Here is a 20,781-nt window from a genome sequence, read left to right on the forward strand (position 1 = left end):
AACAACACGAGTTTTGCAGTCGACACTACCTTCGATTCCCACCAGTCAACCACCTCAGTAAAATTACATGGCGTTCCTGACGTTCCTGGCCATGTATGCTTATGAAAAAATATTCTTTTCACTGCACCAGATACACAAACTGATTGATCTTAGCCATGTGATGAAGTGATGTTTCATCTGATTCGAGATCCGAGTTTCCCTTATCAACGAAACTTTGGGTACAATGCAAAACACGTCGGAGATATTGAGTATGCGATGCTGGGCAAAATCCCAGAATCTGCTGACTCTGTGGACAGCGGATGTCATTGGCCAAAGATGCGGGCGAGAGAGGATACGGCAGTAATCAAGAATCAGCAGCCTGCTGCGAACCAACTCTCTCAATCTCAAACTACACCAACCCATTCTCCGGATTCTTTCCTAAATGATGATGCTGCTCCGGCCCCGGGCAGTACTCATCAAAATGTCACGACTGCAAAAACACTCAAATTGGAGGCGAACTCCAGCCAGTTTCGATGCAGTCATTGTTCGCTCCAATTTTCAACCGCTGGTGCTTACAAGTAAGCTTTGCCCAGTACTTTGTACTTCAGGTACGCCCAGCTTACCAACTTCCATATCATAGCCGCCACATCGAGAACCAAAAGAGACCATATAAATGCCCTGATCCAAAGTGCGGCTTCGCGGCCTCGTCACTGAAGGATGTCACGAGACATCTTGGCGTTCAAAAGCACCAGCATGAGATCGGCAAGCACACTCTTCGTTGGCACTACTGCTCTGTGGAAAAGTGCAAGTTCGCTACAGTGGGGATATCACGGCGGGACAACTTTATTAGGCATATGCGTGTAAAGCATGCTATTATAGTCAAATTGCCGAACAGATTTGAAGGTATCAAGAAAACAACAAGATAGTGCCTGGGCCTTTGCGTTCCAACCTCTGTTTTCTTTCTATCATCACGCCTTCCCCTAAGTTTTTCTTTTCCTTGCGCCTGGTTTTTCCCTTAATCTCGTGGTGGGCGATAGACGATTGAGTTGACAGATGGCCTGACGCTTTAAGCTGTGGAATTGGTAATAAACACTCAACAAGGAATGCGACTGGCCTAGGGGTCGAATCGTTTTGCGCGGAATTCGGTACCATCACATGGAAAGACGCCAGAAGCAGCTTCTATGCCTTCTAGAAAATTCAACAATCTTCAGCCTCAGAATGCACTTGAAATGATCCTCGGCTTTCTGGCATCGTATTATCTCGTGACACTGATTCACTGGGACTGAAGAAGAGAAACCGCTGCGGTGGGGCCGTTTCAAGTTGCACGTTTTCACTGGTGTTTCAGGCGCTGAAATGCCCTAAGCATTGCATTGCGCGATTGGCCAATCCATTAGATTGCCAGCGCCCTGACGCCAGAGAAGACGACGAAAGAAACATCATAGCATCCGTTGCAGCGGCCATCCTGACACAGCGCTCATCACCATGGAATTGAGAGGCTGTAACCGAGGCATGTCAATGTTAGTTGGAAGATTTTGCAGAACGCAGCGCCTGAACATGCGAATGATGGCTCTTGTCGGGTAAATATTCCGTGATAGCAGGCTCTAATTTGCCGACCGGCATTGGGTCGCACATCTTCAGATGATCCTTGAAGCACATCCTGAACATGGAGGCTACCCCGGCAATCATCCTTGGATGTCCTGATGCACCACATCATTGGACATGAATGATGTTCCAGGGATCACTGAGGTTCTTGGCATTGAAGGTCCACACGAATGGTCATTCCGTTTCTAGCTTTATCGTTTCGTGTCGCAACACTCTACAGCCATATCTCGACAATCCATATGGACACTGGTGATCGCTCTTGTCGTGAAGATGTCGTGGAAGCTTTTCGTCCTTCACTGTTCTACTATCATCGCTTGATGCGGTTGCTTTCTTCCGTCTGACTGTGTCGCTGGCGGCCGGTCTTCGTTGTTTCTCTATCTGGTTTGCGATATCTTCGCAATCGTGCGATTTGGGGATGCAAACATGGCGATCACAAGCCAGCCATCCACTTGGCGCCACGCGCTGATCACTGTCATACTCATCATCTTTTTCGTAATTGTGACGGTCGGAACAATGTCGTTGACAGGAACTATTCATTTCAAGGACGCACACCAACACCAGGCGTACATGGACGCTGCGCTGAGCAATGTCATTGAACAAAGTACAGTCGATATGCTGATGCGAGACCAACAGCTGCGACGCAGCTATTTAGCCCTAGTCGACATGACCGCCGACTTTTCGAAAACTGTTGCCGAAAGATTTCAAATACCGGAGATAGAGTCAGCTAGCGAATCACTTCACGAGTATCGCCGGAGTTTCGAAACAGCGGGTCAAGAAAGGGGCAGGATCGCACTGTCTAAACGCCTTTTCGGTATAGGCGAGGACGAGAAAAATAATACTGAAGGTGCTGCCAAAGGGTTCTTGGACTCATTGTTACAACCACTGACCAATGCGCTGTCTGGAATTGGTAATGCTGTTGCGGGCGATCTCACAGCTCCTGCCATGTTTCTCGGGGTTGGAGTTGGCGAGGGAGCAGCACAAGGACTCAAGCTCGCGTCTGCAGACACATCAAAGCAAGTGGCAGCAAAAGTGATTCAGGACAACGGAATGGAATCAACAGGCTTCAATCCCGTCATTCAGAACCTTGGAATGGGCGCGTCCGCATCGCTGTTGGGTGCTGTGAACTTCTCGTCTTTATTCGGAGGTGGCAATATCAACCTTCAAGACCTTGCTCTCTCTCTTGCCGAAGGCATTGGCAACGGAACAGCGTCCGGTCTGAAGCTTAGCCAAGCCGCCATAGGACTCGAGCCTTCGAAAGGCACAGATATTCCAAATGTGGTCGGCACTTTTGGTTTTGGCCTTACAAAAACGGTGGTCTCCAACCTCGACCTATCAAAAGCATCCTCTGGGCTCAACATATCCTCCCTGACAGGCGGCGCACCGCTGTCTCTCATTGCTTTATCTTTAGCGGAGGGAATAGGGAATGGTACATCAACAGGTCTCAAACTCACTAAAGATTCGCTGTCGCCGCCAACTGGCTCCACTGCTGAGGATGCACTTGGCGCGTTTGGTTTCGGACTAACAAACTCCATCACACGAAATATTGATGTCTCGTCCCTATCATCTGGGTCAAATTTTGATATTAGCAAGATTATCCCATCACTTGGCGCAGCCGCGCTGAGTTTTGGGCAGGGATTGGGCAATGGGACAGCTATGGGCCTCAACTTGACTTCCCGGAATATCACTCCCGACACCAATGGCAACGACGTTCCATCTGCAGTTGGTAGTTTTGCTTTTGGGCTATCCAAATCAGTTGTGGAAAACGTCAACATAAGTGCTTTAACCACTGCAAGTTCCTTCTCCACAACAAACGCGTCTGATCTCGTGTCGAAGTACTTGCCCGACGCAGCTTCAGGCCTTGGTAAAGGATTAGGTGAGGGCATATCAATAGGATTAGGTCTACAGCCGGACTTTGATGCGCCTGTGAGGGTAGTCTCGGACGGAAGCATCGATGCCGGCGGCGTCGCCGAAAACTTTGCAAAGGGCTTCACAAGCCGTCTACTAGCAAACGGATCAGCATCTAAGCTTATAAGTAGTATAGGCAATTCGTCGACAGATGACAGCAGCCTTAACCTTATGGGCACCGGGTCGATCAATGTTGGAAAAGTCGCCCAAGGGGTGGCCATGGGACTTGTACAAGGCGCTGGGGATGCTATAGACGCGATGGGCGGATTGCAAGCCCTCATTAATGGAACTGCAATAGATCCTTTGAATGGGCTGCCCAACAATACGCTAACATTTAATGACTCCGTCGATGGCGCCGCAACGGGTTTTGGTCAAGGTCTCGGCGGGCAAGGCACGCTGGTAGGAGTCAAACTTCTGTCAAAGCTAGACTTGGGTGCGCTAATTGGGGGTTCATCGAGTCAAGTCAAACGATCCTTCCTTCCAGAGGCAAGCCAAGCTCACGCAATTGACCGGCGTCAGGTTGCTGTATTCAATGGCAGTTCAGGATTTAACTTATCCGTGATCATCAATGCAAACACGATATCCTCGGCTTTACAAGGCGGCGTCGACGCACTCACTTGCGAAGGTGTTGGTGGTTTGGTGCTTATTGCGACTGGCTTAATGAAGAGTGGGGTGATATCTCAGAGCAAAACAAGTGATACAAGTACAAGCTCTTTCTTGAAGCAGGCGGTTCCACCGGGGCTCATTCGGGTTACAAATGCCGGAAATACATTTCAGCTGAACGGCCAGAAGGTGATCACCAGTGCGGGCAGCTCCTTTGGTGCGGCTGCAGATGGTTTGATCATCAATGGGAACACGGCCTTGCGTTTTGCTGTGTTCCTGATCATTCATAGTGAGTGTACAAGACGCTTCAGCTTCGTATCTACACTAACGCTCACTAGTTCTCATGGCAGCCATCACATTTCTCAATCTAATTCCTCTAGCAATCGGCCTCGAGAGTACTAGGAATATCTTGATCCGGTTCAAGATGCCACATATCCTACCTAAGGCCCCTCGTTGGACAGCCGTAATATGGCTCTATATTGTTACGCCAACCATACTTCTTACTCTGATATTCGGTGCCTTAGCCATGGGCAACGCCGGTCACTTTCGTACGGCACATGGAGTAAGACTACAGTTCAACCGTTGCCTCTCGAGTTTATTATCTGACACATTTGAAGATTCTAGGGCTTTTGACCACGATCCTTGGCATGGGCGCCATCATCTTGCACTACTTCGTCAAGGTCCTTGCCGCGGAGGACGGTGTGAGCATGCCGATGCCATTCAACATCACTGACTTACGTACTATCCGCACGATGATCAATCAAGTGCTTCTTGTCATATCTGTTACTACTGCTATTACAGGCTTTGCAGATCTGAGCGCCATTTCTCTGTGTTTCACGTATCTCATCTCATTACAGACTGCAGTCACGATCGGATTTTCGCTTGCAGGCGTATGTGTCTTTGGATCCGTATTCTCTGGATTAGATATCATGTTGAGTATCAGGGATCGAAAGCCAAGAGACCTCGTTGAGATTAAAGGCGGCGAAAATTAGTGTTAGAAGTTCTCTGAACATACATGGGCTCCCTGGTGGCCATAATTCAATAAAACTTCGCTAACAAGCAAGGAGCATTCACGAGGCTGTAATGCAATACTGCGCTTTGACCGAGGTGGTTCTTACGTACAAACATAACAGTCCTAGGTACTGTGATATTGAAGGCACTAAGAGGGCGCAAGTGGGCAGGGCAGGTCTACCCGAAATGGATGCCCTGCAGCCTGTAAGATGACCCTGTCATATGTGATGTTGATCCATCGCCGATCGCCAGCGCACCGTCACACAACGTCACAGCCATGATGTAACCGCCACACTTCTGACAGCTTCTGTGGCGCCAATTCGCATAAACATCAAGGGTGCGCGACGCCTTATTGATCTGTTTTATGTTCAGCCAAACCTGCTTGACGTGTCTAAAGATGTCATCGCAAGACGCGTCAGATGGGTATATAAACATTAACTGCCTTCGTCTCGCAAAATGAATAAGTAATCCAACTCAAAACTCGAAATATTCAGAAAAGCTATAAAATATATTTAGCAGCTATGAACTCGGCAGGCGCAAAATCAGTCATCTCCAATGATATGCAGGAGCTTAGAGAAGGCCAGGAGACCATCTCTAATACTGTTCGAGGTCACAAGGCAAATATTTCAAACCCAAGTATATCTGCCACTTCCAGATACTGAATTACTCTGACCGGCATAGACACAAGCGAGCAGTCCAAAGAGGAGAGCCGTCAGATTATAGACGCCCTCGGTGGCGATGTCGCGCACTACGGCTCCAAGGAAAATCCAAGCAGCAAGAGCGCTGCCGAGAACCTTTCAGGAAGTCGTGCAATGAACGAGTAATCCGGCATTAGCCCTTGGATTAGTAATGGAGTCAGAATTATATCAGCGTGGAAGAAGAGGGCGCTCTGAAATATTGACAGGAACACATGTATACAGGCTTCAAAGCTTTACTGCTATCTTGAATGAGAATTTTCATTAGAGTATCGTTACGCTGCGTGCTTTAGTTTTATAAGCCATTGTCATGGTAAAATTATGACATATTCCAGAATGCCCGAATTTCTACATGTTTCACAACACTGAGATGATACGAGTTTTGTATGCGTGAATGGGGGTAAAATCAGATCTGTGGTAGCAGAGCTCAAGTCGGAGGCAGTCAATATAGATGTTGATGGTCTTCTTCATATTACCTACTTGAGTAGATAGCAGGCTTACCAAGTTACTGCAAGTATTTCCGACACTAACACATAATGGGATTCTAGCCACGTGCAAGTAGCTTACATGCTCGCCCATCTCCAGAAAAAAGACAAGCCATATAGTACAAAACCTACAGGTGTCCTTGATGCAACTATTCTAATTACATATCTTATGGAATGACATGAAAAGGATTGGCAGATCATATCACGGCGATCTACTTAACAAGCTTAAAATATGGGTGACAAAATTGCCCTCATCTTTGGCTATGGGCCAAATGTTGGGATTGAAACCGCAAAAGTATTTTCCGAGCAGAGCTACAGACTAGCCGTGGTATCACGTTCGACCGTTCATGCAAATTCTGCAAAGGACTATCTCCATATCCAAGCAGATCTCTCTGACCCGTCTTCAGTCGAGATGATATTCTCTCGAGTCCGCAAGGAGCTTGGTCATCCGAGTGTTGTGATCTACAACGGTGGGCCTTTCACTTTTAGTTTCTCAGCTTGTGGTGAGAGTAACTAATGAAATACCTTCACAGCTTCTGCCGGTAGTACAAAGGCGTCAACCACTATTAGCCAGCAGATTTCTACTTTTCAATCGGATAACAATGTTAATCTTGTCTCTGCATACGTAGCCGCGCGGCTGGCTGTAGAGTCATTTGCCCTATTACCTCCAGAATTGTCAAAGACTTTCATTTACACCGGAAATAAACTCCCTTTCATCGTTGTACGGCCATTGCTAACTCAAGGAGTTGGTAAAGCTGGCGCTGCACATTTGATCCACTATCTTGCGGAAGAATATAAACACCAGGGCTACAAGTAAGATTCTCTAGTGAAATGAAATTTGGTCACTGAAAGGGACTTCAACTGATGACAATACACAGGTTCTACTTTGCCGATGAGCGTACACCGGATGGAGATCCCGTTTATTCTAATATCGGTGGTCCTGCCCATGCTGAATTTTATCTACGATTGGTCGAGACCAAAACGCAAGGGCCATGGAATGCCACCTTTGTTAAGGGGCACGGCTACATCAAATTTTCTGAGGTGGTGATTCAGGATGCTGTGGACTTTTCCAACACTTAAACATTGTATAGAAGTCATAGACGCAAGCAACAATATCTCAATCTTTTTTAGTAGACAGTTGATGAGGCAATTGTTTCCCACGATAGTTCCTACAACTGCAATGAGTCTGTAGACATTTACTCTTCGGCGTAATGGCTGGAGATGTGTCGTGACGAATACAGTTCTCCCCATCACTCCATTCGCTTTGCTGGTAAGTACAGGAATTCATGATTCCTTCCAGCCGCCCTGAAGTGTGCTAAAGGACTGGAGGTCTTACCATTTGGCACATGGTTGCCCCACTCTTCGGAAATACTTGCCATTGCTTTTGTCACCACGCCTACACAGCACTGCTTTGTCAGCATGAAGCTTTTAGTCAGCGACTGTGTATTCTTCTAACCCCCGAGTTAACCTTACATTTGCAACCGAACAGCACACCTCCGGAGGCTTTTTGTCTTGCTCTATGGTAATAGCCCACATGATCATGTACAATGGGGATTAAAGGATGTTGGACGTGCAGATGTAAGTGGATATTCTCTTGATTCCTGTTTAAAGCTGATTAGCTTGCTCTCGATATAGCGCGCAAGGTGCGATGTGATTTGAATCGACCTGTATGCAATGCCTGCAACAAGGGGCGACACATTTGTCGAGGCTATGGCATTCAGTTATCTTGGCCCCGACAAGGAGACAAACGACGGGCTTTGATTCACTCTAATACAAAACAAATGGAAGTAGCATCCCGACGGAATCGGAAAACCCAGATTTGGTTTTTAAATACCTTTTTCTGGGAAATATCTCTGTCAGAAGCCCTCCAGAAGAAAGGAGATCCTGGTGAATATATCTGCTAGTACATGATACTCCCCGTACCTGGCTAACGTTAAGTCAACACAGTTCAATATAAGCATACTCGCACAGTACAACATTTACCATTTCTACAACCTTCTCTCCTCAGTGGAAATAATGCGATCCTATTTGACTATTGTAAGTCTTCCAAGAGCTTACTGGGGTAGCACAGTCTAAAACCAGGATATAGTCAACAAGTCTCAATCGCATATCCTTACGCCGATCATCGATGCAGCAGTAGCTCATGTTATTATGAGAGTTGCCCTCTCTGATCTATCCTCTCATATGAATTTGATTCTAGAGGGAGTGTTTGCATTAGCAGCTCTCCAGCTCCAAGAACATTCTCAAAGTCTGATTCATCAGTCACGCCTAGTCTCGATGCTACGCAAAAATTTACCCAGGACGGATAGGGAAAGCGTGCTACGAAACTTGATTGCCACTATGCTTCTCTACCAATATGAAGTAGATCGCACTAACCAACCTTTAATACAACTAGTCCCTAAAGTTGATTGCTAATGTATTCCTAGATTCTGACGGCGCATAGTCCTGGAGAACGCTGGGCTTTCTATCTCTGCGGCGCAAAACGAATTGTACAGGCTTCATCTTCGATTTTTGAATTCCGCCAGGACGAAAGCATGATACTTAAGAGCTGGGTTTATTATCACGAAGTGATATCGGAATTCAGCTTGCGGCACTGGGCCACGGCAAGCACATGGGACAGTTTCTGTACCAAGCCTCGGGCGGTGTATCCTTATGAATTTGTAATTGAAGATTCTGTGGTGAGTCGACTGAGTATCATCAGCCATATTGCAGGCTTAGCTAAAACGAGAGGCAGATCTCAAATATACTCACGTGTCCTGTCGATGTTCTCGATTTGATTCGAAGGATATGCAAGCCGCCCCTGATATGCGAAGACACAATGCGCAACAAGATTGAGGCTGAGGAAATGCAGCAGCTTACACGATATATCCAAAAGACTGTGGGTGAATTTGGGTCTTTTCATGACAGCTCAGAGACATCATTAACCAAGCAAGAGATGCTGGCCTATCTCTATCGATGCGCTGCATTAATATACTATAATCGTGTAGTAGCGGAAGTGCCTACTTCCTCATTTCAACACAAAAGATTAGTCAGAGAGGCATACTCCCTCCTGCATCATCTTGATTCCTGTGAGAGCGCGTGGCCGTTACTCATCATTGCTTGCGAGGCTGATGACGATGAACGACGCCAGCAGGCATTGGAGATATTTTCGAAAATGGAACAGGATCCAGTGAGCAGATCGAATCACATTTCTTCAGTTCGAAATATGGTTCAAGCTGTGTGGAATCAGAATGATCTCAACATCGACAGTGATGTCAGTTACATCAGGACTCTTCATGCTGTAGTTTCAACTGCACCATCATTGCCATTGTTTGCTTAATGGGCAGCCTTGACAACAATGCATTTGATGGAAACGCTGGCTCGTCTTTGGTTGAAATTTCTATTCAGGAGTTCCACACAATCTTTGAGAAGCAGTCTTAGGCTCGTATCATGGATTTGTTTCCGATGATTCCATACACTCTTAAGAGGTGTTAGTCTCGATTCGACAATCTCGAAGCATCACATAGGACGAGATCGACTAGTGTGTTGGAATCAGAACCAATGATCAATCCAACAATATTCGAATCTCAGAAATCGAGCTGATATTGGCTTGCTTAGGCGGCGCTGACTTTTTTCGCGGCTTCAGCAGTTATTTGTTTGATATTTTTCCTCGGCACACTCAAGTGACTATCACCATCAAAATGTAACCCATCGACAAGATCTCCAGCACCACAGCCGCCGAAGGCAGCGATCTGAATGGAAACAAAAAGAGCAGGAAACAGATCCCCTGACTTGAGCATGTCATCGCGCTGGTCCATCATTGCCTGTACGCTGAGCGAGATTTTCTCAAACTCAGTGCCAGTTACTTCCTCATAAGCGCTGACGATTTCGTTCATTGTTGTGCGGACTTCACTTATATGAATTCGCTTATTCTTGGTCCTTTCTTCGTCCATTTTGAGTACAGCGACGATGCAGGCGGCAAGAAAGGGCAACGAGCAGCCAGTGAAGTAATGATCACCACCATCAATCAACGTCACCCTGTGACGTTTGGGCTCAAATAAGCTAAATCCGCCTTCGAGCCACCCGTCAATAAACGCAGATGGAATAATTGTCGTGAAGCTCGTCGGACCGTTCTTATTGGCGAGAGCCATGAATTTGCGCGCAACGGGTATTGGTGACATTGTATCGGGCCATATGCCGCTGGCGGAAAGGAGTGATACGCCGACTGGGTGCAAGACGTCCACGGTGTATTCGGATGGGAAAATACGCCGAACGCCTGCCTCTTGAGCGGCAGCAAGCAGCTGCTGGTCGACAACTTTGTTTGATACGCCTGAGACGAGAGATACGATAGCGTCGGCACCCGTGACGGCACGGACAAGCGTAGGGTGGTCGTCATAGTCAACTGGAACCACGCTGGCGCCTTGAACAGACTTGATTTTGCCACTATCTGCACGGGTAAGGACTGTGACTTCGAACTTGGGCTCTGTCGAGTTCAGTATTGCGGGAAGCGCATGGTCAGCCAGGCACCCGGTGGAGCCAGCAACGATAATTTTAATAAAAGGCATTTTTAGTAATCGCGCCGGTAGGTCATTGAATAGTTTCAACTTTTTGTTGGCTGTAGGTATGGAATGAATGTAATGCGAACGGATGCAGTCTGCTTTTCAGTAATCATGGCCCGGCCTTGGATAAGGCAAGTAGTTGTAATGGGTGGCAGGTAATTCCGACGCTTTCAATTAGCTTAGGAAATCAAAGCAACTATTTCCGAAGGTATGAGCCAACTAAGTGGAACGAGTGTGGATCGGGGCATCTCTATGATAGGCCATGGACTTGAGGTGAAGTCGCCTCAACCTAAGTCATGGTGAGCTTGTCTGAGTCTGAGTCGACAGTGTCTTCCCCATAATGTAGACTGGCCAGTATCTATCCGAAGACATATATTAAGTCAAGCAGTTTTCACTTTATACACACAGTGTGAAAGTTGCTTAGACAAAGTTGCTAGCACTCGCCGAGTGGTTATGTATATTTATAGCATCGTATCTTCGTCTAGGGTAGATGTTCTCTCCTTGCCTCCCCAAACTCATTTATTTCATCACGGGTGGCCAGAAACCCGGGAGCATGGCTTTGCGTTCCACTGGCATAGATGAAAGCCTTAAGACTGACAATACTGATGCATAACCCGGGTGGAGGGTCGTGTGCATGTAATTAGTCGGACGGCTGTCCGTATTGAGCATCGGGAAGTACAGATATTGGGCAATTGATCATTTTAGCTGGAAGAGGGAAGCGGCCTCGGAAACATGACGAACACGGCCTGAATGGGGTGATGCTATGTATGGGCAAATGCGAAGAATTCCTCGACGTAGGCTCACATATGCCGAAGTTATTTAATCAGAGGTAGGCACAATAGCGTAGTTTTGCCATGGTGGAGGAGCAGTTGGGGTAACGACGAGAGTGACACCAGCTGGTGGTGCAAGCGTTTGCTAAGTTCTTGGAGCATTTTACATGTGTCATAGGTAAGGCTCCAACCTTCAAGTTAGCTTATACCCTAGTCACTACCCGCAGCCAGCTGTTTGTCAAGTTACTGTCGTTCTCTCGTCGGCAAGTCCTTTATACCAATAACAGCACAAAGTGGGTCATCTTTGGTCTACCGGTCATCTTCAAGGACTCGGAAGCCAAGCGATGCACCTGGATCTGGGTAAGGAAGTTGGTGGTAGTTTAGCTAGAAGCTGAACATCATGTTTTTAGTCATGCGATTCTCATCACAACGGGTGCAATAGATTCTCTTCACCACAGAGAAGTAGAGACAAACTGCGGTTTGACTGCGAGCGAGCGAGAATGGGAATGAGGTCACTTCACTTTTATGCCCCATGCGATTGGGTGGATCGGCTGCTCAATCCGAGGGCACTTGCACTGCGCCGCACACCAAAGAGACTAATACGAATTAAATTAGAATCCACGGGCTCTTGGCGGAGCTGGTTTGGCGATCCTAGGCAAAATTGCTTCCTTCGCTAGCATGGATTAGAAGGCAGCAGCGCTGCAGGTTAGGGAGATCATTTGATTTTTTTCTATGTTCATGCCTGGGCCACAGACACGCCTAGGTCCCAACCCTCGGCAATCAGCTTCACGAAGGATCTGAGAGAGGTTGTCATCTTTCAATGCTGTTTTTCTCAGCCGCACTTCCTTTTCTCTAATGAATTAGGCGGCTTGTAGCGGTTTGTCTGGCGACTCATACAGCGTCCACAACGACCTTCCTAGTCGAGCCGATTGAGCCGTAGAGAGTGTCCTCTGGCGACGCCGAGAGGTATTAGGTATTGCGCTAAATTTTATGGTTATTTAGATCAGGCACGGTCTCGTATGTGATGTCACATAACGTGGCGGTGACTCTTCATGGGGATTCGTCTTTTGGGTCTCGCTTGCAGCGGGCTGAGCTTTCAGCCTCGATCCGCTCGCATGGCTAGATGCACAGTTTGGCTACCGCTCCACAGTCTAGTAGTAGTACGGGAAGTTTATGGTCGCCTAGATCGGCGTACAGTACCGGTAGGGCTCAACGAAAGAATTCTGTGATGTTGTCAGTCGTGGGGGAAAAGCCATCACGGCACCATCGCGGTGGCAGTGCCAGCCCTTGCCGGCGTGTCTTGGACGGTGGGCGTATCCACTGCCAATCGCGAATGGGCGGCTCTTGATTGGGGCAGCTCTATTCTGGGGAGAACAGGGGAAGCCCCGAAGGAAGACCAACCCCTTGGCAGGGCAGACCAATGCGGCAACAAGCCAATGCAAGCCCTGCCAGGCATGCCAGCCACAACGCCGGGCGTAATTTAACCTTGAATGCTAGCTTGACGACGGGCCGAGAGACTCAGATGAGAGGGATATGTCACTGGCCGAGTGACTCTGATCTGCTGGGTCGTGAGTTTATTTAAGGAGCAGCTGGCCCTGTCCGAGATGTTCGAGAAGTGTGTTTCTTCACGACATCAGAACTACAGACCATCTCCTCTCAAAGGACCTATCATCTTGGAAAGACTACGAGTACCTCCCTAATACCAGTCCATCAACATGCACTCCACCACTCTGTTCCTCTCTGCCCTCGCGGCTACTGTCGCCACGGCTTTCCAGGCTCCTCCTGAGCCCGCACATGTTGCTGCAGCCATCAAGGCTCGTGGCACACCCGAGTGCACTAAGGTTGCCAGCTCTATCCTCCCCAAGCTGACGCCCATCCCCACGATCCCCGCGGATCTTGAGTCCTATGTCCTCTACTCCTCGGACATGATCACCCAGACCGACCCCTGCGTCGACCCCATCATCACCGGCTCCATTGGCAGTGTCTATAGCTCCTACGCCAGCAGCGCTTCGTCTTGGAGCTCCGAGCATCTTGAGGATCTCCGCAGCCTGTGGGGTGCCTGCAGTGACGTCCCTGAGATCTCTTCTGCTTTCGCTGCTATCGAGAGCGAGGCCGGCACGGCCGTCTGCTCGTCCAAGATTGCTGCTTGGACCAGCCAGCCCACCAACGCTGCGCCGAGGGAGACTGGCATGCCAATTGCTGCCGCCGCCGCCTTTGCTGGCTTTGTGGTTGCCGCCCTATAAAGGGGCACGCGTCGACCGCTTGATCAGATACGAACTTTGATCACCATAACGACTTGTTAGAGTAGGAGACAGTCTTTTCACGGCACGGCATCTCTAGAATGATCTTGAACGCAATCAAACAGGCAAATTATTTCCGCCTTTCTTGCAACAGCAAACGGATCAGACATTGCAGTTTGGATTTCATGAAACGGGTACACAATGAATTCCATGTGTCCTTGTATGGGCGCAACCATCGCAACGACTACCCTGAGCAGTACGTTGCAAACATACATTCAACAGCATATAATGAAAATCGAAGATACCCCAACACCACATTTGTCTCCTTGCAACGTGCAGATCTCCGTGACATGCCCTCTTCACTCATCCGGCCCGGTAAGTAATTCATGTGACATGGGAATGATTCTTGCTGTTAGGTCCGGCTCCGACTCAAATGTCGTGTCAAATGGCCACATGGGCCGCCTGATCTGCTCATGACCCAATCTCTTCAGATCCTGGTCAACCCCGCCCGGTGTAAGGCCAAGCATCCAATCCGAAGCCATATCGTACAGCTGCGGCTCCAAATAGCCTATCTTCACAATGACTATATCAGCTTTGCGGGGCTCCAGGTTCAGTTCTGTGAAGTCTCGCTCGAGATGGTACGGCTTGCGGAGCTTAGTAAGGATGGCGAAGACGCTGCCAACTTGGACCACCACCTCGATCCTGGCGTGTCTGTCGCCATGCTTGATGGAGTGCACCCTACCAGTAAGTGTGATGGGTCCGGCATGAAGATTGTCAACTTCTGCTCCTGCTGTGACTGTCACAGTACCTCCGACTCCGGCTTCAACTGCTGCGTGGACAGCTTCCGGACCCGGGACGCTAGCATAGATGACCTTGGGCCCGGAGGGGTCTTTGAACTCCGGCCGGGCGAGAAGTTGTGTGAGCCCCCAAGTCACGTCACCAGCACCTCCAGCGGTGGGATTATCGCCCGAATCTGAGATAAAGTAGGCTCTTTTGTCTGACCTCAGAGCTGTATCGAGACACTCGGCATACGAGCCCGTCGGTGCAACGAAGCGGAAATCTGCGTGCGCATTCCAGAATAGCCTGGCAAGCTTCTCCGCCCCAGCAGCGACTGCATCCTCATCCCATCCGGTCGTGACTACCACTGCTCGATTCCGCGGCTCATCAGCCCACGCATAGCCAACCCATATCGCCGCATCGAGAACCCCGGGACGTTCTTCGACGTCAGGAACGGCGGCATATATATGCTTGGCTGGCTCGTCTCGCGTGCTCGTCTGCTCGCCTGGCAACAAGATGGGGATGGGGACCCAAGCCTTGATGGGCCGCTGCGACCCGGCCGGCCTGTTGGTTAGGACATCAACGAGATTCCTGCAAGCTCGCTCCTTGGTTTCCATGGTGTCTTCATGCGGCGCCATACGATAGCATGTGATCAGATCTGTCTGATGGGCCAGCTCCCGACTCACATTGCCGTGTAGATCCATCGACGCAGAGACGATTGTGTCTTGGCCGATGACACGGCGCACGCGCCGGAGCAGCTCCGCCTCTGCATCCAGCATGCCCTCGACGACCATGGCGCCGTGAATATCGAACCACAGGCCGTCGATACCCTGCGCACCATCCATACGAGTGGCGGACGACACAATGGTTTCCAGCCGCGAGATGATCTCGGCTGTCAACTCCTCAAATGCATCGCGCTTCACGATCCCGCCCGGCAGAGCATGCCCGATGAGTGCCCCGCGCCAGTCGGCGGCGGCGCCGAGCGGGGTCCCCTTGTGCAGGAAAGCATATTTCGCGATGCACTCGTCCCCGCGCTGTGGGTGGAAAGCCGGTGCGCTGGTGCGCGCTGGCGAAAAGGCCGAAGTCTCTATCGCCAGGCCGGCGATGGCTATGACGGGTCGTTGTGAGGGCATCGTAGGTGCTGCGGTATCACGGTAGATGGCAGCGACTCCCTAGTGTCCATTTTACTTTCGTACCTGCGACTGTTGCGTGCAGATCACAAACGGCTTTCCCAGCTGCCGTGTTAGTTGTAGCTCATGCAGGCGGCCCCGCTTCGGCACCTTGTTTGGCAAGCTAGGCTTGAAGTCACTTACACATGGATCGCTCCAGTCGTAATAGAAGGGTCCACATTCACGATAAAAGACGAAATGATGACGGAAAGGTTGTTTGAAGTACATTCATTCAGGCGGCCAGCGCCACATTATTAAGACTTACACTATGAAAAGATACGGTGATGACCATGTCATGTCTTTAACCCCGACGAGGGGATGCATTCCGGCGCATGATCTTACCGTCGACGCACTTCGTGCCCGCCGCAAGGGGTTGCTTGACAGCAGATCCGTGGTTGCAGATGCCGAAGTAGCCCGCCTCTATGCAGACCACTCCGTCGTCGTTTGTGCAAGCAGCCGAGCCGGAGACAGGGGCGTAGAGGGCTGAAGTCGACGCCGGAGGCTGGGCCGCAGTGGCGATGGTGGCTGTTGCAAACGTGGTGGGCTTCACTGCGATGGACGACAAGGCAACGGAGGCAGACACCGGGCTTGCCGGGGCAGAAGATTGCGGGCCGGCGGCCGCTGCAGAGGATGCTGGGGCAGAATCGCTTCCAGCAGAGGCGGCGGACTCACCTGAGAAGTTGGGGACACCAGCGGAAGGGCAAGTGCCGCTGGCTGCCGGGTCGGGCTGCTCAAGGACCTTACCAAAGTTACCAGGGTTGGGGATGTTGAAGACACCCTCGACTGTGGTGCAGTCTGCTCCAGGGACGTTCATTCCGGGGAGGTTGGCGACGAACATGGAAGGGAGTGAGTCTGCGAAGCTGTCGCCGTCACTCCCATCGGTGATCTCAATGGGAGCACAATTCATGTAGAATTCACGGTTGCCGATCTTGTTGAACCAGGTCCAAGCAAAGGTCGCCTTTCCGTTCTTCATGTCCTTGGGAATGGGGATGTCGAACTGCCGGACGCACTCCTTGCCAGAGTCGTTGCCGCAGTGAGGACCGTCCGGACGACCTTCAGCGTCCGCACCCTGTGTTTCGACATTGCCAACTGCAGAAGCTGGACAACCTCCGATGATGGTGTAGACAACTTTCCAGTCCGCTGGGTCGGAGGTGTAGGTCTCGCCGTAGTTGACAAGGAACTGACAGGAGCCTCCGCCGTGAACCGCCGACCCTGTCCAGTCGACACGAGTGGTGCCGCCGGCCTTGACCGAAGTGACTCCGGAGGCCTTCTTCAGACCCTGGCACGGGAACGGAATGACAATGTTGTCCTTCGCGTTGTTACCAATCGGGAAACTCCGCAGAATATCTGGATCTGCACCATGGAGTCCAAATGGTTCAGGTGACGACATCACCATGTGAGAGTGGGCCAATTGGAGAAGAGCCATGGCGGCGATGGCAGATACTTTGACGCTCATCATTGTTGGTTAAGTTATGTGAGATTTCTGATGTGTGATTCCGTGAGGTCTGTCTTGATCGAGAGTTGCTGAGTCCTGTTGGATAGGAAATCGAATTGAACACTAACAGGGCGCAAGTTGATGGTGACCAGAAAGAAAGTATGTGTATCTCGGGCGGGAACAGTGTTGCGTTTATATACAACTGAATCTGGCAGGGAAGATAGAAACAATAGCTGTTGTTGATAATTAGGACAATAGAGCGGCATTGTTGAGAAAAGCTCAGTGATGTGAAAGAAAGGGAATGACCCTTGACAAGGAAAACAATGTTGACCCTAAACAGCTGCCTTGAGGCTGAAATGAAAAGATGAACAAAGAAATTGCTCTAGAACATTGTCTTGGTTGAATTACATCTTTTCCGGGGTATTGGAGGGCATTGCCCGAACTTGTCATGATCTGCCGCTGACCTCTTTCATGATAGGGGGCGAACTTAGAAGAATCACTGTCGATAATGAGCTATGTAAAATTGAAGAATGTCCATGAACATGCGATCGGTGAGGAAGTTGGCGTTTCGTGTCAAGCATGTCAACAATTAAAGCACTCCGTCAACTGTGTTGATGCAATGACCTGGATAGAGAAAGGGGGTGTAGAAGCAATCGAGAGTCACGAGAGGCATAGAATGCGGCGCAGACACCGACTAGAGATATATTTTAAATGACTGGCTAGGGGCCACGTATCTCGAGCTGCATCCTCAACGTGCATATGATCCGGGATTAATGAGAATGGACTGAACTGCAGCCAGTGAGTGAGGCCAGCCACGAGATTCCCCGGCGGCGAGAACCCTGATCGCCGCTAGGATAGCGTCAGTTTACGCGCAACAGTGCGCATCCATAGCGCTTACCAATTGCCAGGGATCTGGATTCGTCAGACAGAAAACCAAATTGAATGCAAGATTCAAGATCTTAGATACGATATCACTTCTACAGACATAAAGAAATACCAGAGTAAAAGGCCCTCGTCATCTGAAGTACCAGCCAACTGCAATTGACATGTGAATGTACTCAATGACGATGCTGACCTCCAGCCATCTAAGCCATCTAACCAAGTCATGTCATGGGATAAAAGACGTCATCGAGAGGCTCCCGTCTCCCGCCTGTCATTTCTTCCTGTACCTACCTACTACCTTATCCGTATCCCATAGCACCCATCGCATCACCGGAGACTAAACCGCTCTCAGCTACCTAGGTACTGTACCTAGACATTTAGGTTGTTAGGGCTGCTCGGGACGGGTTGGTAGGCATGACCGAACCGCAATGAGGTCAGCTTAGCGAGAAATGTATGGGGGCCCGATCCTGGGACCCCCTATAATCCATCTCATAATTAATCTACAGGTGCAGGTGCAGGTGCAGGTGCAGGTGCAGCACTAGCCATACCAGATCAGACTAATCCGCGAGAGTGCTGACTGCGGCGCGGCTCTCTGGTTTTTCTCTGCCCTACCGCACTTACCTCTCACTATCTGACATTCCGTCGGTGAGAACCTCTTCTTCTTCCTTTTCTCGGCCCTCTTCAGTACACCGACAGACCTGCAGTTGCGTGTTGCGCTGCGTTGACCGTGTTGCCGCCCATGTCGCCGCACCAGGACCATCACCACCACTCCGCGACTTCCGGCCCCGCCACAAAGGTGCAGTCGGCGGCCGGCGTCGAGTTTGGCTACCCGCATGGCCACCTCGGGCATCTGAATCCGGACGAGGAGGAGGCCTTCAAGAACTTCAAGGCCTATCTCGAGGAGCAGGGCGCATACAAACCCGGCCCCCCGCCCTCGCACGACGATCAAACCCTGCTGTACGTCTACGCCTGCGTCTGCCCCTTGGCTCGCTCCCCTGCCTCCACTTCCCTCTGAGCTATTCCCGGGCCAAAAAACACCCAAGAAACACTACACAAAGTAAGAGCAGGGTTACTGACACAATGTACAACCCGCAGGCGCTTTCTCCGAGCCCGCCGGTGGATCGTACAAGACGCCTACAAGCAGTTCAAGGAGACCGAGGACTGGCGCATAGCAAACCAGTTGCCCTTGCTGTACGACACCATCGACGTCGAGTCCTACGAGCAGAGCCGGAGGTTATATCCACAATGGACAGGTCGGAGGGACAGGCGGTAAGTGTCTGCACCCAATGCTGTGATACCTTACAAAGTGGCTGACAATTCGGCGCAAACAGCGGCATCCCGGTCTATCTTTTCGAGATCCGACACCTTGACTCCAAGACCATCCACGAGTATGAGAAGTCCTCCAACGACACATATAGCAAGGCCACCACCGACGGCCAGACACCTCCCAAGCTGCTACGACTGTTTGCCCTCTACGAGAACCTCACCCGCTTCGTCCAGCCCCTGTGCACCGAGCTCACAGACCGTGATAATGCCCGGACCCCAATCACACTCAGCACGAACATTGTCGATGTGTCTGGCGTCAGTCTTCGCCAATTCTGGAATCTGAAGGGCCATATGCAGGCGGCTAGTCAACTGGCGACGGCACACTACCCCGAGACTCTAGACAGGATATTTGTGAGTAGACCAAACCATTCTCCAGACTGACAGAAGCTGACCACAGTCCTGCCACGTCAGATCCTCGGCGCGCCCATGTTCTTCTCCACCGTCTGGGGCTGGATCAAGCGGTGGTTCGACCCCATCACCGTGTCCAAGATCTTCATCCTCGGCCACCACGAGACGAAAGCCGTGCTCGAGTCCTTCATCGACCCCAAGAACATCCCGAAGCACTACGGCGGCGAGCTTGACTTCAAGTGGGGCGAGATGCCCAACCTCGACCCGGCCATCCGCGACCTGGCCACCTGGGAGAACGGCTACACCGAGTTCCCCAAGGGCCCCGTCTACTGGCGCTACATTGACGATGGCGCGCGCATGGAGTGCATCGCCGTCGGCAGCGTCGACCAGAAGCAACGCTCCGAGCGCATCTGCACCATCCCCGTGGCGTTCCCCGAGGACAAGGCGAAGGGCGCGAATGGCAAGCCTGCTGAGCCTAGCGTCGAGGAGGCTTCCAAGGCGGACGAGACGAAGCTGGAGGAGGCCACCGCAGACATCCCGGCCACCGAGGCCGCGGCCACGGGCGAGACGGCCGTTGTCACCGACGGAGTTCAAGAGGCCGCGGTGCCCACCGTGACAGATCCCATCATCACCGAGACTCAAGGCGTGCAGAACCTGTCGATTGCGGACCCCAAAGAGGCCGAAGTGTCGGAGAAGGTTATTGCTGGAAAGACATCAGAAGCGCAGCCTGTTGCGGCATAGAGAGGAGCAATGTGGTGTTTTTTGAAGACGGGGGCGCCAACTTCACTTTATTTAGACTATCGACGCCCTGGTGCATCATTTGTCTTTTTTGCGTTGGACATATCTGGGCCCATGGTTTCTCGCAATGTAAACATAGTTATTTATACATATACCACAGGATCGATGGAGATCCTGTCAGAATAGGGGGTGGATCATAGACAACATGTGATTATTCCGTGCAACCGCGTGGTCTCGCACCATGGTCTATCTCTCTACGGTCTAGAAGGCCCTCATCC

General features: G+C 50.5%; 3 protein-coding genes across 3 annotated transcripts; 2 read left to right on the forward strand and 1 right to left on the reverse strand.

Moving 5' to 3' along the window:
- Positions 1 to 13,303: 13,303 nt before the first annotated feature.
- UCRPA7_5632 (hypothetical protein) lies at positions 13,304 to 13,831 on the forward strand (the record flags this gene model as incomplete). The annotated part of the gene is made up of 1 exon (XM_007918177.1): positions 13,304 to 13,831. The coding sequence occupies one exon, from the start codon at positions 13,304 to 13,306 to the stop codon at positions 13,829 to 13,831; it is 528 nt and encodes a 175-aa protein (XP_007916368.1).
- A 356-nt stretch (positions 13,832 to 14,187) lies between these two features.
- Positions 14,188 to 17,170, reverse strand: UCRPA7_5633 (hypothetical protein; the record flags this gene model as incomplete). Its single annotated transcript, XM_007918178.1, has 2 exons — positions 14,188 to 15,713; positions 16,117 to 17,170. 2 exons carry the CDS (start codon positions 17,168 to 17,170, stop codon positions 14,188 to 14,190), a joined length of 2,580 nt encoding a protein of 859 aa, XP_007916369.1.
- A 1,660-nt stretch (positions 17,171 to 18,830) lies between these two features.
- Positions 18,831 to 20,506, forward strand: UCRPA7_5634 (putative sec14 cytosolic factor protein; the record flags this gene model as incomplete). The annotated part of the gene is made up of 4 exons (XM_007918179.1): positions 18,831 to 19,048; positions 19,187 to 19,360; positions 19,423 to 19,768; positions 19,829 to 20,506. 4 exons carry the CDS (start codon positions 18,831 to 18,833, stop codon positions 20,504 to 20,506), a joined length of 1,416 nt encoding a protein of 471 aa, XP_007916370.1.
- Between the last annotated feature and the right edge of the window lie 275 nt (positions 20,507 to 20,781).

Source organism: Phaeoacremonium minimum (assembly GCF_000392275.1).
Source record: "Phaeoacremonium minimum UCRPA7 unplaced genomic scaffold PA7_03_scaffold_420, whole genome shotgun sequence".
Taxonomy (NCBI): Eukaryota; Fungi; Ascomycota; class Sordariomycetes; order Togniniales; family Togniniaceae; genus Phaeoacremonium; species Phaeoacremonium minimum.